The sequence below is a fragment of the Mesoplodon densirostris genome, chromosome 13 (assembly GCF_025265405.1).
Source record: "Mesoplodon densirostris isolate mMesDen1 chromosome 13, mMesDen1 primary haplotype, whole genome shotgun sequence".
NCBI lineage: Eukaryota > Metazoa > Chordata > Mammalia > Artiodactyla > Ziphiidae > Mesoplodon > Mesoplodon densirostris.
The window spans coordinates 27,709,747-27,727,873 of record NC_082673.1 but is presented as its reverse complement, the minus strand read 5'-3'; the positions used below and the strand labels follow the sequence as shown (position 1 = coordinate 27,727,873).

The 18,127-nt window shown below is 35.3% G+C and overlaps 1 protein-coding gene across 1 annotated transcript in view; it reads right to left on the bottom strand.

Annotated features, from left to right (window-relative positions):
• RALYL (RALY RNA binding protein like) overlaps positions 1 to 18,127 on the bottom strand; it is a 418,727-nt gene that overhangs the window by 33,969 nt on the left and 366,631 nt on the right. The window contains exon 4 of the mRNA XM_060115714.1: positions 3,297 to 3,344. Within this exon, the coding sequence (XP_059971697.1) occupies positions 3,297 to 3,344 (48 nt within the window). The remainder of the gene's footprint in view (positions 1 to 3,296; positions 3,345 to 18,127) is intronic.

Sequence of the window (18,127 nt, the reverse complement as noted above, 5' to 3'; positions counted from 1 at the left end):
GCTCTGTAATTATTTGCTGATTAAGGCTCTTGCTCTTTTGCATGTAAAATCTGCCTATCTATCTATCTATCATCTGTCTAACCTATCTAATGATTTTTATTGATAAAATGCAAATGCAAATATTGGCTTCATTTAAAAAATGAGACAACTAAAAACCTGCCTAGTTGCCCAAAGTTACAGGTTAATTACCAGAACTTGGGTCTCCTACCATCTACTCCATTTTATGTAGAAATTCTTTCAATGTGGAAGGAAATCACATGATAGAAAATACTTAAGAGATTACCATGCAAAAACATTTTCATATTAACAGATTAAAGGACAATGTATATTAATTGAAAACTTTATTCATAGCAATCAAGACAGTGTTCTGCATCCTGAAACACAAAAGCATATCAGAAAATGTTTTTATATTTGTCAAAAACTAAAATTTACATTTGTCAAAACCTAAAATTTTTAAATAAAGAATATCTAAATGTTATCTTTCTTTCATAGTAACTGGGATTATTTTAATGCTGCCAGATCTTCACATGGTTAGGACAAGTTATTATAAGCTATTTAATATTTAAAATAAAATATTATATTTGATAGAAATTATAAAAATTATTTGAGAGAACCATCCTTAAAAATTCATGTTTGTCATAAAGGGTTAACTAGAGAAACCATTTGCTTAACTCAGTAGTTTGAACACAGTGGTGATAAAGGTATGGTTGTGGATCTAATTTCCATGAAGATAAGGCTATTTCCTGTTATGTAAAACCATAGACTGATATTGCTCCTCTTCTGTTTTGCCTATCCACACAGTTGGTTGTTGAGTATAAATGAAGACCTGGTTTATGATTGTAGTTCTGCCACTAATTAACTATGTGACCTTGGAGAAAACAAAATGTCTCTACATCTAAGGAGATGAATTAATCACAAAAATTGAGTATCCACTACGTGTGAGACTTGATGATAGTGCCTGAGGATACAATAAGCAAAACTGAGCATCTTCCCTGCCCTTTTGGAGGAAGGAAGGACATAAAACAACTACTGTTGTTGCAGAGAGAAATTTAGCAATAAAAACCAGGAACAGTGCTGTGAAGGAATAGTAACGGGTGCTGAGAGGGGAACAGAGGAACCTCATTTAGTGTGAGAGAGGTGTTCATGCTGAGATCTGAAGGATGAAGTCAAGTTAACTAGATGGTGGAGTGAGGTATGAGAAGGAGCAATCAGAAGAAGGTCCCCAGGCAGGAAGGAGCACCGTGTTCTTGTGGAACTGAAAAAGGACCCTAGTGGCTGGAGCAGAGAGAACAAGACCCTTACAAGGGATTATGAAGTTTCTTCCCTGTTTAAAATGTCTATTCTGTTCTTCTAAGTTTGCATTTTTATGCCTTGGGATTTTTGTTTGTTTGAATGAATTTATTTACAATTAAAGGCTTAAACAATATTTACCTCATTTTGTGTGTGTGTGTGTGGTCCAATGATCTATCTACACACAGTCAGTCCTTGTTTTGCATATCTCTAATATCTCAATTACCAATGCTTATTTAAATAACACCAGTCCCCCAACAGCACAAAACAAATTTCAGTTACCACATATATTAACTGTGAGTAATTTCATAAAGTCCAAACTTTGCTGCTAGTTTTTCAGTCCACAAATCACTAAGTAAATGACAGATGTGCATGATGATCAGTGGCCAATCACATCACCTCTTTCTAAGTCTGTCAGTGATTTGTCCCTGTGCATCTGTTAGTTCACACATGGAGAGCAAATGTGTAGTTGTATTGTTTCCTTGACTGCTGGTGATAAATCCATGTGGCATTTTATAAAAATGGATAATCAAAAGAAGGGATTGGTGCAGCAAATAGTTGAAAAGTAACACTGGAAATAAAATTAAAATTAAATGTAAATGGAATTAGAGGAGAAATAGCTGACTATAGGGATGTGGACACTCTTCTATTCAAGAGACTCTAGAGATGGAGGCAGAGGAACTTAGTAAAATAAAACATTTTTTTTTTACTCTAAATATATATATATAGCATCCCATATGTTTATATGAATTTTAAGTAGTATGCTCTCCAGAAAGCCCTAAGGATTGCTTTGCACAGCCTAAAAATATCCCTGAATGCCAAAAAGTTCCTTCAAAATCCACAAAGCTATTTGATATACAGTTTACCTGAAAAAAAAAATTCCCACAAGGTATCATAAATTGATTTCCTTAAACACAGAGCCCACAGATGAAGCAAAATAGTGGTTTAAGCCAGAGATAAATGCATTCCTTTACATAAAATTACATCTAAAAGGAAAATATCAGAAATTAAAGATGTTATAATAAAATTGTAAGTTGAAATTAAAACATATTGACATAAAAGAGGAAAAAGAGGAAAGTGGTTATGATGTGCTGGAAAGGGACGAAGATGTCCCAGAGGAAGTGACACTTGGCAAAAGAACCACACACTGAGGTAAGTCTCAGAGGTAGTTTCTAACATTAATAAAATGTCAAAGCTGATCCAGTCTTGGGAGTATGACAATTCACCAAGGGATAGAAACAGTACTTTCTCCCTATTATAATAAAAGAAGAAGGCAAGTGCTGTTCAAATTACTTTCGATAAGTCTTTTTTTACAAAGAAATGAAGCACACTAATTCTCAGTATTTTTACATTACAGTGTTAAAATTTTAAATTAGTGTACTAAATAGCTATTAGTTTCACTGTATTTTCCTATACGTATGAATAGGGAATTTACATATATGTATACATATGTAAATATGTATATTTATAACATAAGAGTTTTTAATGTTTTGACAAAAAATTGTTAAAGGTCATGGAAAAATCCTATTTCCCCCCATTGATTATTAACATCACTGTGCATGGTTTTCCTTTTTGGTCACACACTGCTATGCAAAGCAAGAATTGTCCTTAATTTTTACTGAATCTATGTGTTGTATGAAAGCAGATGTATTTTAGAAGGTTGTACTCATTTTCTGAATTTATAAATCTCTCAGTCTTGAAGAATTCCAAGTCAACTACACATCTGGAAAATAATATGGGTTAATTAAATCTTTAGAATATCATCCAAACATTAGAAACCAAATTTTAGGCTTAAGCACCTCTGAATTCTGGAAGTCCAAGATCTACTATATTTCAGTGAGTACAATCAAAATAGAAAAATCTGGCTATCTTACATTTTATTGGGACTTTTTTTACTATAAAATATTATTTAAATGTATTAATCAATAATACCTGTGAATGAAATGTACAGAACAGTTAAAATATAATTTAAATCAAAGGGAAATAAGAATGAGAAATTTACATACCTACTGTAGAAATCATCTCTGTAGTAATCATAGTCAAAGACATAACCACTAAGGAGGGAAACAAAAAATTAGTCGTTGACAACAGCAATTTTGGTATTAATTTATAATGTAATAACAATACATTTGTTACTTTTAAATATTTATTTTTCAATGTAATTATGTATCCAAAGGTTTTTACAAGATAATGTCTAATTGGATATAATGTCATATCAAACTCATTATATGTTTGACAATCAAAAGACTGATAATGGATTGAGTGGTTTGGAATGGAAGATGAGAGCAGAAAGCAAAATTAATTTTTTAATACTTGTACTACTTGTAGGAACATTTTTTTCCCCAGACAAGATACAATATAGCTATCCTTTATTCCTAAGGTATGTATACTGAGGCTAAATGAACATTAAACAAATGGTGTAGAAATAGTATAAATGAAAAGGTTTAATGACCCATTCATTGTTAGAAAAGTAAATAGAAATGTAGTTTCCTCAGAAATCCAGCAGTTCCTTTTTATTCTAAAAATGTGTGATTCAATACTTTATATAGAGAAATATTAAAAATAAAACAAACAAAACACTTTGAGCCTTACCAACAATAACAATAATTTAGGGCATTTAAATAGGAATTAATAAGTACATTTTAGTGATAAGATTATTACCAAGCTCCTTAAAGGAATGTAAAATAAAAATTTCCCCCATCCACTTGTACAATTGTTGTTTACAAAGCATTTTATATGAATTATTTCCTTTTAATTTTAAGTCATCACAACAACTTTGTTGGATACTATAACTGGAAAAAAAACTAATGTGAAAGGGACCTAAGGGGCTAGCTCAAATTTTTATCACTAGTAAGTGACAGAGCTGAAGCTTCAGAGAAAGACTTCTGAATCCACGTCTGGAGCTATTTTTTATGACACTATGCAATCCTCCCCAGCTTAGAAGAAATTTAATCTTGTGATGAATGGAGTATCTCTACTGCAAGGGAGTAATCATTTTAAACATTTATTCATTTGTTTTATTGTTGTAAAAATAAATATATATATATAACATAAAATTTACCTTTCTAAGGTTTCTGTAGTCAATTTTTAATGCCAAAATTCAGTGGAATTAAGTACATTCACAATGTTGTGCAAACATCACCATTAACCATTTCCAGAATTTTTTATCATCCCAAACTGAAACTCTGTACCCATTAAACAATACTTTTCCATTCCCTCCTTCCCCTGCCCACGCCCACCAAGCCCCAGTGACTGCTATTCTACTTCCTGCTGCTATGAATTTCCCTATTCTAGGTACCTCATATACGTGGAATCATACAATATTTGTCCTTTTTTGTTTGGCCTATCTTACTTAGCATAATTTTTTCAAGGTTTATCTATGTTGTAACATATCATAATTCCATTTTTTATGACTAAATAATAATTCATTGTATATATATACTACTTTTTGTTTACCTATTCATCCATTAATAGACATCTGGGGTGTTTCCACCTCTTGGCTGTTGTGAATAGTGTTACTATGAACATTGGTGCGCAAGCATTTGTTAGAGTTCCTGTTTTCATCTCCTTTGAGTATATGCCTAAAAGGAGTATTGTTGGGTCATATGGTAATACTGTGCTTAACCACTGTACAACAGGCAAGTCATTTTATATTCCCCAGATGGTCAACTTAATGGTCCTTTATTTTATAACTATTCTTATGTTAGGAAAATTGAAAGAACATATTGAGGAGGGCTTGTTATTCCTGGTTTTCTGGATAAATGTATGTATTTGTCCTGACACACATTACATACGGCAGGGTGGAGAAAACCTGCTCTAGCATACATAGCCCATCAGAGAGGGTTGGTTTCATCTCCAACTAGTCTAATGGAACACAATGAGTTTGAACTCAAGTTCTGAAATGCAAAGTGGAGACCTATTCCATGTGAGTGTCTGATGGAAGACCAAGCATTGCCTAGCCAGAACAGTGCTGCTGTATATCTACCTCTGCAAACAAAGGAAGACAATGAGACCACTGCTGAAACAGTAAGAGCAAAAGTAACCCTTTTTGTCCCACAGTCACAGCTTGTTTAAGTCATAATGTTTAATGATTTAGTTGATATTGCTGGTGTTAGACTCAACTATGATGTTGAGTTGAGGGATTTTAAAGACAACCTACTGGCTAGCACCAAATACAAGGTATAAACTTCACCTCAAAAGTTTCCTGAAATAGCAGTACATATAATTTTCATTGTGATTTAGTTTCTTCTGCAGGTAAGGGATATGATGACACCTTATCCAAACTTTTGTTTGGAAGTCTCAAGTTTAAGGTTATGCTACTTTCATACACATTTGTCATGAGTCATCATTGTTGTACCTTATGGCTGATTATTTTTAAGAACATGTTGGTAGATCTCCACAGCTTATTTATCTTACAACTGAAAGTTCGTACGCTTTGACCAGCCCCATTTCTTTCAGCTCCAGCCCCAGCCAACTACCATTTTACTGTTTCTATGGGTTTGGCTTTTCAGATTTCACATATAAGTGATACCATGCAGGATTTGTCTTTCTCTGACTTACTTCACTTAGCATAATGCCCTCAAGGTCTATCATGTTTTCACAAATGGCAAGATTTCCTTCTTTCTGATGGCTGAATAATATTTTATTGAATATACATACCACATCTTCTTTATCCATTCATTTGATGACAGATACTTAAGAAACGATCATTTTGTGGTATGATGGACATGTTAACTAACTCTATGGTGGTAATCATTTTGCAATATATAACTGTGTCAAATTAACATCTTGTATACCTTAAGCTTGCACAATGCGTCAATTATACCTCAATAAAGCTGGGGTAAAAAAGAATATGTTGAATACAAATGTATGTATAATAATATTCATGTTTGGATAACAAAAATGAAGTTCCCAACAGCCAAAGCAAAGAAAAAAAAGATAATCAAAACAATATATCATTTTAAGAATTTTGTTGAGACTTTGTTTATGAAACATGAGGCCTGGGGAAGGAAACATTCTAGTTATTGAAACACTATTCTTGGTGGTTTTCCATAAATAATCTGATTTAACCTTAACAATAGTCTGTAAGATGTAGAGTGTTATCCTAATTTTACAGGACACTGAGGTCTAGATATATTAAATATCCTAAATAACACAGATAAGTATTCTAGTACAGCATAGTCATTTATATGCTCATTTGCCAAAACTTGAGTAAGGACCTCTGTGTCAGGGACTGTAAGAGGCACTTGCATTTAGAAGCGAAATTATTTTGTCTTTGCTCAGGAATCTCACAGTCTAGTGGTGATCAAGATGGCCTTAATATCCCTCCCAGCTTGCTTAAACTATAGATAGACTTCTTCCTGTATATAGTCGTCTGACCTCTCTTTTCTTAGAGCATTTACTTCAGAAAACTTGTAATTGTATTGATAAATTCTCTGACACTTTGACATGTAAATATTCTCCCACCCTCTTGCCTTGTCTTTCTTAAGGACCTGGGAACTATCTTAGAAATTAAATAATAACAGTCATAATAATGATAATAATTATATAATGTTGAGAAGTTACTGATTCTAATATATTAATTTGATATTAATCTAAGCATCAGACATGGTGATAGACATTTTAAATGCATTAAATAGCTATTGCTTGATAGGACAGTAATTTCCACAGAGTGCTAATTCTCAGTATTTTCAGATGTGACCAAATATAGAGAGAATAGTGGCTAAAGTGTTTTACCTTTTTTTCTGAAACTCTTTTAAAATACATTATAACTTCAGACACTGGAGTTTAATAGCAAGAAGAAAATATGAACTATTATTAATGTGAATGACAGTGATGATTCTACTCATGTCTTATAACTTTAAGAAATACTTCAATAATTTACCAGCCTTCTGGAAATTGAAAAGTGCATGAGAAAAATATTTTACTTTTATTTTTCTCAGTCTATGCTTAACTTATCTTGTCTAATCTTCTTATTTTTTGTTCAATCCTGACTGCTAAGGCATATTTACAAGAACAAGTTATAGCTAAGCATCCTAAACTTATCTCCAAGTCCCACTTTCTGCCATCATAAACTAAATTTTACTTGTCAAGTTAAAAATGAAATAAAGTAAAATAAACAAACACATCTGTATAATCTTGGCAAGGCTGCTTTTGTCTTAGTGGTTTGGATTTTAGCAGAAATGCCATGGCTGTAGTTGGCTCAGGTCATAAGCTGTAAAATCAAGCTGGATTTCCAAGGAAGAGGAAGAGATTCAAGGAGATGAATCACCACAGGGCAAGTCTGATTCATGACTGCTGTGCTTTCCTCAGTATCCCTCGTGACCTCAATTCTTTTTTTGTTTTGTTTTTTTTGTCTTTTTTTTTCCTCCTGCAGATTCTCTCTCTCTCTTAAAAATCCCTTCTTTTTTCTTTCTGTGTCAATATCTATTTGAAATTAGATATCAAAAAGTGGCATTTCCAGGAGTCATATTCAGCATTACAAGGTATTTTATGTATCCTAGAATTGTATTGGTAGGAAAAAACTTGTCTTTCACATTAAAAAAAATCCCCATTCCCCGCTGTAAGCCAAGAGTGGTGCTGTTATGCTCATGAGTTAATATATTTTGGCTTTTAAAGGAGGAACCTTTGCAACTTTCACTGTTGTAGTTTTCTGTGACAATCTGGTTCTTAAGCCATTGAAATAAAAATGATAATAAATTAGATGTTTAAGGCATTGTCCAGGAGGAAGCTAATTCCTGTAAATGTCGTTTTAGTCATTTGGGAGCATGGCCAGTGGCAAAGGGCAAGTAATTGACTTTTTAGAAAACTGAAACAGTAGTTTTGAATATTTAACACAAACAAAGAGTTTATATTTGAAATTTTAAACCTTGAACACATTTACAACTTTTATTCTACTTTATAATATATCTATATTTTATTTGCTCAGATTCCCTCAAATTTTAATGGGAAATAGGAAGTGGTAAAGTGATTGTTTAGGGCTGCACACTCACACCCTTTTTTAAAAACATCTTTATTGGAGTATAACTGCTTGACATTGCTCTGTTAGTTTCTGCTGTATAACAAACTGAATCAGCTATACGTATACATATATCCCCATATCCACTCCCTCTTGTGTCTCCCGCCATCCTCCCTATCCCACCCCACTAGGTGGTCACAAAGCACCGAGCTGGTCTCCCTGTGCTATGGAGCTGCTTCCCAATACCTATCAAGTTTACATTTGGTAGGGTATATACGTCAAAACTACTCTCTCACTGTGTCACTGCTTACACTCCCACCCTCCCTCGTGTCCTCAAGTCCATTCTCTACATCTGCGTCTTTACTCCTGTCCTGCCTCTAGGTTCTTCAGAACCATTATTTTTCATAGATTCCATATATATTTGTTAGTATACGGTATTTGTTTTTCTCTTTCCGACTTACTTCACTCTGTATGACAGACTCTAGGTCCATCCACCTCACTACAAATAACTCTATTTCATTTCTTCTTATGGGTGAGTAATATTCCATTTTATATATATATATATATATATATATATATATATGTCACATCTTCTTTATCCATTCATCTGTTGATGGACACTTAAGTTGCTTCCGTGTCCTGGCTATTGTGAATAGTGCTGCAATGAACATTGTGGTACATGATTCTTTTTGAATTATGGTCTTCTCAGAGTATATCCCCAGTAGTGGGATTGCTGGGTCGTATGGTAATTCTGTTTTTAGTTTTTTAAGGAACATCCATACTGTTCTCCATAGTGGCTTTATCAATTTACATTCCCACTAACATTGCAAGAGGGTTCCCTTTTCTCCACACATTCTCCAGCATTTATTGTTTGTAGATTTTTCGGTGATGCCCATTCTTACTGGTGTGAGGTGATACCTCATTTTAGTTTTGATTTGCATTTCTCTAATGATAAGTGATGCTGAACATCCTTTCATGTGTTTGTTGGCAATCTGTATACCTTCTTTGGAGAAATGTCCATTTAGATCTTCTGCCCATTTTTGGATTGGGTTGTTTGTTTTTTTTTGATATTGAGCTGCATGAGCTACTTGTATATTTTGGAGTTTAATCTTTTTCAGTTGCTTCATTTGCAAATATATTCTTCCAGTCTGAGGGTTGTCTTTTCATCTTGTTTATGGTTTCTTTTGCTGTGCAAAATCTTTTAAGTTTCATTAGGTCCCATTTGTTTATTTTTGTTTTTATTTCCATTTCTCTAGGAGGTGGTCCAAAAAGAATCTTGCTGTGATTTATGTCATAGAGTGTTCTGCCTATGTTTTCCTATAAGAGTTTTTTAGTGTCTGGCCTTACATTTAGGTCTTTAATCCATTTTGAGCATATTTTTGTATATGGTGTTCAGGAGTGTTCTAATTTCATTCTTTTCCATGTAGCTGTCCAGTTTTCCCAGCACCACTTATTGAAGTGGCTGTCTTTTCTCCATTGTATGCTCTTGCCTCCTTTAACAAAAATAAGGTGACCATATGTTCATGGGTTTATCTCTGGGTTTTCTATTTGGTTCAATTGATCTATATTTCTGTTTTTGTGCCAGTACCATACTGTCTTGATTACTGTAGCTTTGTAGTGTAGTCTAAAGTCAGGGAGCCTGATTCCTGCAGCTACGGTTTTCTTTCTCAAGATTGCTTTGGCTATTCAGGGTCTTTTTTGTTTCCACAAACTGTGATTTTTTTTGTTGTTGTTCTAGTTCTGTGATAAATGCCATTGGTAGTTTGATAGGGATTTCATTGAATCTGTAGATTACTTTGGGTAGTTTTCTCATTTTCACAATGTTGATTCTTCCAATCCAAGAACATGGTATATCTCTCCATCTGTTGGTATCATCTTTAATTTCCTTCATCAGTGTCTTAGAGTTTTCTGCATACAGGCCTTTTATCTCTCTAGTTAGGTTTATTCCTAGGTATTTTATTCTTTTTGTTGCAATGGTAAATGGGAGTGTTTCCTTAATTTCTTTCTCAGATTTTTCATCATTAGTGTATAGGAATGCAAGAGATTTCTGTGCATTAATTTTGTATCCTGCTACTTTACCAAATTCATTGATTAGCTCTAGCAGTATTCTGGTAGCATCTTTAGGATTCTCTATGTATAGTATCTTGTCATCTGTGAACAGTGAGTTTTACTTCTTCTTTTCCAATTTGGATTCCTTTTATTTCCTTTTCTTTTCTGATTGCTGTGGCTAAAACTTTGAGAACAATGTTGAATAATAGTGGTGAGAGTGGACAACCTTGTCTTGTTCCTGACCTTAGTGGAAATGGTTTCAGTTTTTCACCATTGAGAACAATGTTGGCTGTGGTTTGTCATATATGGCCTTTATTATGTGGACGTAAGTTCCTTCTCTGCCTTCTTTCTGGGTGGTTTTTATCATAAATGGGTGTTGAAATTTGTAGAAGATTTCTCTGCATCGATCGAGATGATCATATGGTTTTTCTCCTTCAATTTGTTAATATGGTGTATCGCATTGATTGATTTGCCTATATTGAAGAATCCGTGCATTCCTGGGATAAACCCCAATTGATCGTGTTGTATGATCCTTTTAGTGTGCTGTTGGATTCTGTTTGCTACTATTGTGTTGAGAATTTTTTCCTCTATGTTCATCAGTGATATGAACTGTAGTTTTCTTTTTTTGTGTGACATCTTTGTCTGGTTTTGGTATCAAGGTGATGATGGCGTCATAGAATGAGTTTGGGAGTGTTCCAAAATATGTGGGTGCTATATTTTGGAAGAGTTTGAGTAGGATAGGTGTTACATTTTTTTCTAAATATTTGATCGAACTCACCTGTGAATGCATCTGGTCCTGGGCTTTGGGTTCTTGGAAGATTTTTATTCACAGTTTCCATTTCACTGCTTGTGATTTGTCTGTTTAAATTTTCTATTTCTTCCTGTTTCAGTCTCAGAAGTTTGTGATTTTCTAAGAATTTGTCCATTTCTTCCAGGTTGTCCATTTTATTGGCATATCATTGCTTTTAGTAATCTCTGATGATCCTTAGTATTTCTGCAGTGTCAGCTGTTACTTCTCCTTTTTCATTTCTAGTTCTGTTGATGAGTCTTCTCCTTCTTTTTCTTGATTAGTCTGGGTAATACTTCATCATTTTTTTTTATCTTCTCAAAGAACCAGCTTTTAGTTTTATTGATCTTTGCTATCACTTCCTTCATTTACTTTTCATTTATTTCTGATCTGATCTTTATGATTTCTTTCCTTCTGCTGAATTTAGGGTTTGTTTGTTTTTCTTTCTCTAATTTCTTTATGAGTAAGTTTAGGTTGTTTATTTGAGATTTTTCTTGTTAATTGAGGTAGAATTGTGTTCCTATAAACTTTCCTCTTAGGACTGCTTTTGCTGTGTCCCATAGGTTTGAGTCATTTTGTTTTCCTTGTCATTTGTTTCTAGGTATTTTTTGACTTCCTCTGATTTCTTCAGTGATCTCTTGTTTACTTAGTAGTGTGTTGTTTAGCCTCTATGTGTTTCTTTTTTATTTATACAGTTATTTTCCTGTAATTGATATGTATTCTCATAGCGTTGTGGTTGGAAAGATACTTGATACAATTTTAATTTTCTTATATTTACCAAGGCTTCATTTTGAACCAAGATATGATCTATCCTGGAGAATATTCCATGAGCACTTGAGAAGAAAGTGTATTCTGTTGTTTCTGGATGGAATGTCCTATAAATATCAATTAAGTCCATTTTGTTTAATGCATCATTTAAAGCTTGTGTTTCCTTATTTATTTTCATTTCAGATGATTTATCCATTGGTGAAAATAAGGTTTTAAAGTCCCTTACTAATATTGTGTTATTGTTGTTTTCTCCTCTTATGGCTGTTAGCATTTTCCTAATGTATTGAGGTACTCCTATGTTGGGTGCATAAATATTTACAATTGTTATATCTTCTTCTTGGATTGATGCCTTGATCATTATGTAGTGTCCTTCATTGTCTCTTGTCTTTATTTTAAAGTTTCTTTTGTCTGTTATGATAATTGCTACTCCAGCTTTCTTTTAATTTCCATTCGCATGGAATATCTTTTTCCATCCCATCATTTTCAGTCTGTATGTTTCCCTATGTCTGAAGTGGGTGTCCTGTAGAGAGCATATATACGGGTCTTGTTTTTGCATCCACTCAGCCTGTCTATGTCTTTTGGTTGGAATATTTAATCCATTTATGTTTAAGGTAATTATCAATATGTATGTTCCTACTGTCACATTCTTAATTGTTTTGTGTTTGTTATTGTTGTTCTTTTCCTTCTCTTGTGTTTCCTGCCTAGAGAAGTTCCTTAGCATTTGTTGTAAAGCTGGTTTGGTGGTGCTGAATTCTCTTAGCATTTGATTGTTTGTAAAGGTTTTAATTTCTCCTTTGAATGTGAATGAAATCCTTGCTGGGTAATCTTGGTTATAGTTTTTCCCTCTTCATCACTTTAAATATGTCCTGCCACTCTTTTCTGGCTTGTAGAGTTTCTGCTGAAAGATCAGCTGTTAACCTTATGGGGATTACCTTGTATGTTATTTGTTGCTTTTCCCTTGCTGTTTTTAATGTTTTTTTCTTTTGTATTTAATCTTTCATAGTTTGACTAATATTTATCTTGACATGTTTCTCTTTGAATTTATCCTGTATTAGACTCTCTGTGCTTCCTGGACTTGACTGACTATTTCATTTCTCATGTTAGGGAAGTCTTCAATTATAATCTCTTTAAATATTTTCTCAGTCCCTTTTATTTTCTCTTCTACTTCTGGGACCCCAATAATTCAAATGTTTGTGTGTTTAATGTTGTACCAGATATCTCTGAGACTGTTCTCAATCCTTTTCATTCTTTTTGTTTATTCTGCTCTGCAGTAGTTATTTCCCCTATTTTATCTTCCAAGTCACTTATCCGTTCTTGTGCCTCAGTTATTCTGCTACTGATTCCTTGTAGACAATTTTTAATTTCATTTATTGTGCTATCATTGTTTGTTTGCTCTTTACATTTCCTAGCTCCTTGTTAAACATTTCTTGTATTTTCTCCATTCTATTTCCAAGATTTTGGATCATCTTTAGTATCATTAGCCTGAATTGTTTTTCAGGTAGACTGTCTATTTCCTCTTCATGTGTTAGGTCTGGCGAGTTTTTCCTTGCTCCTCCATCTGCTGTGTGTTTCTGTTTTCTCATTTTGCTTAACTTACTGTGTTTGGGGTCACTTTTCACATGCTTCAGGTTCATAATTCCCATTGTTTTTGGTGTCTGCCCCTAGTAGGTAGGGTTCTTTCAATGGGTTGTGTTGGCTTCCTTGTGGAGGGTACTGGTGCCTGTGTTCTGGCGAATGAGGCTGGATCTTGTCTTTCTGGTGGGTAGGACCCAATCTTCTGGTGTGTTTTGGGGGTATCTGTGAACTTACTATGACTTTAGGCAGCCTCTCTGCTAATGGATGGAGTTGTGTTCCTGTGTTGCTAGTTGTTTGGCATGGGGCGTCCAGCACTGGGGTTTGCTGATTGCTGAGTGGAGCTGGGTCTTAGCCTTAAGATGGAGATCTCTGGGGGAGCTCTCATCGATTGATATTATGTGGGGCTGGGAGGTGTCTGGTGATCTAATGTTCTGAACTTGGCTCTTCCACCTCAGAGGCTCAGTCCTGACACCCGGCCAGAGCACCAAGATGGTGTCAGTCACATGGCTCAGAAGAAAAGGGAGAAAAGAAAGAAAGAAAGAAAGAAAGAAAGAAGAAAAGAAAGTAAAATTATTAAAATAAAAAATATTATTAAATTAAGAATATTAAAAAGTAATTAAAAGAAAGAGAAAAGACCAACAAAACCTATAAGGAAATTCACCAATGATAACAAGTGCTAAGTACTAAACTAAGATAAAAATAAAAATCAGAATCTAGTCAGTCTCATACAGCAAACCCCCAGTCTATAGTTGCTCCCAAAGTCCACTGCCTCAATTTTGGGATGATTCATTGTCTATTCATATATTCCACAGATACAGGGTACATCAAGTTGATTGTAGAGATTTAATCCACTGCTCCTGAGGCTGCTGGGAGAAATTTCCCTTTCTCTTCTTTGTTTGCACAGCTCCCGGGTTTCAGCTTTGGATTTGGCCCCACCTCTTCATATAGGTCCCCCTCTGGAGTCAGTTCTTCACCCAGACAGGAGGGGGTTAAAGCAGCAGCTGACCAGGGGGCTCTGGCTCACTCAGGCCTGGGGAGGGAGGGGTACGGAATGCAGGACAAGCCTGCAGCAGAAGAGGCCAGCATGAAATTGCAACAACCTGGGGTGCTCCATGTGTTCTCCCCAGGAAGTTGTCCCTGGATTGCAGGACCCTTGCAGTGGCATGCTGCACAGGCTCCTGTTGTGGGGGAGGTGTGTACTGTGACCTGTGCTCACACATGGGATTCTTCGTGGCTGCAGCAGCAGTGTTAGCATTTCATGCCCATCTCTGGTGTGTCCGCGGTGGTAGCCGCAGCTCGTGCCCATCTCTGAAACTCATTTAGCCAGTGCTCTGAATCTCCTCTCCTCGTGCACCCTGATACAATGGTCTCTTGCCTCTTAGGGAGTTCCAGACATTTTCCTGGGCTCCCTTCTGATTAGCTGTGGTGCACTAGTCCCCTTCAGGCTGTGTTCACACAGCCAACAAAGTCCTCTCCCTGGAATCTGACCTCCAAAGCAGGAACCTCAGCTCTCAGCCCCCACCTGCTCTGGCAGGTGAGCAGACAAGCCTCTCAGGCTAGTGAGTGCTGGTTGGCACCGATCCTCTGTGCGGGAATCTCTGTGCTTCACCCTCTGCACCACTGTTGCTGCACTCTGCTCTATGGTTCTGAAGCTTCCCCTGCCCTGCCCACCCTCCCGTTTCCACCAGTGAAGGAGCTTCCTAGTGTGTGGAAGCTTTTCCTCCTTCACAGCTCCCTCCCTGTGGTGCCAGTCCCATCCTTATTATTTTGTCTCTGTTTTTTCTTTTTTCTTTTGCCCTACTCAGGTACATCACATTGTTTTTCATTACTGGAGATTAAATTAGACCTAGTAACTTTCCTGGAATTTCTTTTAAACTTTTTAAATAATAGAAGAAGAAATCACTACTCATTTGGTTTTGCAGTATATATGGTCCATTGTATATAATCCCTTTTGAATTCATAAAACCAGCTTTATTTGAGTAAACTAATACACAGAAGTATTTCTTTTAATTTTCTATCACAGAACATCGTTAAAATATAATCTGGGGCTTCCATGGTGGCGCAGTGGTTGAGAGTCCGCCTGCCGATGCAGGGGACACGGGTTCGTGCCCCGATCCTGGAAGATCCCACATGCCGCGGAGCGGCTGGGCCCACGAGCCATGGCTGCGGAGCCTGTGTGTCCGGAGCCTGTGCTCTGCAACGGGAGAGGCCACAGCAGTGAGAGGCCCGCGTACAGCAAAAAAAAAAAAAAAAAAAAATATATATATATATATATATATATAATCTGAAGAATATTAATAAATTTCCTAGCACAAAGAGGGAGCATTTTAATGTTTTTTTAACAGACATCCTACCAATAACGATTGGAGCTTTCTCAATTACTATATCTTGATCCCTAAATTAAATTGAATAATCATTTATTGAATACTTATTGTAAGGAAAATACTGGGAGTTGTGAATAATAATATCATATCAGTAGAACGTGGCTTCTAACCTCAAGCTTTAAGGGATTAGGCAAATACAATCTAGTTTAAGGGACTAGACAAATACACATATGAACATAATTCAAAGCCAAATTTGATAAATGTCAAAATACAAATATAAACTATTATGAGAACTTATAGGCAGAAGAAATAGGATGTGGTTGGGACAAGGAATCAAACAAGGTTTCTTGAAAGAGATGACATTTTAGTCTTTGAAAAAGGATGTAGGGATTTGAAAAGTGAATGTTCAAAAGTAGTCCTTCTAGATGGTAAAGATTTAGTGGTAGAAAAATGTGGGGCAAGTATGGAGAACAGTGCTTTATGAAGTTTATTCTCTCTCTTTAGCACAGCTATTCTTCAGAATACCTATGGAAGTTGTGAATGCAGAAATTATAATGTAAGATAGATGAATTTCCAGAGCATATTTCTCTACAGTTGAGGTTCCCAGTGAATCAAATTTTCCTCAGAGATACCTACAGGATTCTACTTCTAACTTGTCATAAAATTTGATGCAGGTTTCCAACTGTCAGAGTATATGCAGTTGAACAGATTTATGAACTTTGCTAAGATGTATGTGGACAAAAAAATTGTCCATTTTCATTTTAGGGAATACAAATAAATCTGTATGTTTACTTTGGATAGTGTGTGTGTGTGTGTGTGTGTGTGTGTGTGTGTGTGTGTAGTGGATACACATACACACATGGATTCGAAATGCAAAAACAATGGAATAAGCTATTAAGTCTAAATCACATTGACAAAATACTCAATTGACTACCAAGGATTTTGGAATGGGGGATGAACCCAAGGATTATGGCACATTCATAGAATTCCTGGCTAACTGTGAACCAGGACCTAACAGCTTAAAAAGATGGAGTGACTAAGAAGTTCAAAGATTAAAACAATCCACCCAGTACATTTAAGAGTTCTGGTCTGTTAGTTGTTGTGAGTCAAGCTTACTGTCTCACAGGAGGATTTTTAAAGGATTATTTCTTTAATTGAAGCATTTATGAAGATTGAATTCTGGGAACAGAACGAGGAGGGAAAAAAAGAGAAATATTTTTTTCTCTTCTGGCTAACACAGGGATTCTGATTTTGGAAGTATCACCATGAATGAGTTATGCTTGTTAATCTTCTCTATGTTGTGTTCCCTAGAAAGGATATTCACACATATAATTCCAAAATCATGTTTACACAATTCTTTTTACAGAATATAAAAAAAGTAAACACATAAGAACAACAGCAAGCCCTCCAATGACTCCCCTTGGCCTCCGAGGTAATATTCAGACTCTTCGACATTCAGCACTCTCCACATGCTGTTCCTTCTTCTGACATTCTTTAACAATTCCTTCAATTACTCTTTTAATCACTCAGCTTTTCCCATCACCTATTCTCTGGGGTGGCACAGAATAGCTCCTTGCTCTCAGACACAGATATTCTTGTATCTCTACACAGTCTTCTGCATTAGCCCAACTGGTTGCTCAACAGAAATTTCCTGTTATGGGGCTTAGCTCAAGCTCTCCATCTGTCAACACATGTATCTTCTTTCTGTTGAATATGAATCCATTCTTAGGGCATAACTCAAGCCCTACATCTCCCCAATTAGAAGTTCATGGAGTTAGACTAAATTCCACTTACTGTGCTATCCCTTGATTATAGTTTTTTTGTATTTACATCTGACTCATGCTTGTCAGCTCTCTGATTTTCCTGTCACATAGCTAATCTATATAGATTTATTTCTGTTAGCCTTTCCTTTCACAAACCAATCTCTCTGTTCCATTCATCATTCCTGTCTTCCTTCTTTGAACTTCCTCTAATTTATCTGAATTTTTTGACCCTGAAATTTTCAGAGTAAAATATTCTGGGAGGACTCATGTCAATATCCTGTATCATATTACACATCTTTTTGTTTTGGCTGAATTTATTCACAAATGTGCAGGTTTCATTCTTAGAGCTTCTTATTCATACCTCCATCTGAACATATTTATATAGTTATTGACAATTCATGAGTCTATCTGACTAGATTGTGAGCTGTGAAAAAACAGGGTGTTTGTAGTCACCCGTAGATATTTTTTGAATTGAATATCAGACTTCTGTGGAATTTTTCACTACAGTATTTATTGTTATTACTTTTTGTAAGGAAACAAAATGTCTATATTAGAATTTTTAAACACCTGAAGATTAATATTAGAATGTGTACACAATTATAATTGAGTTAGA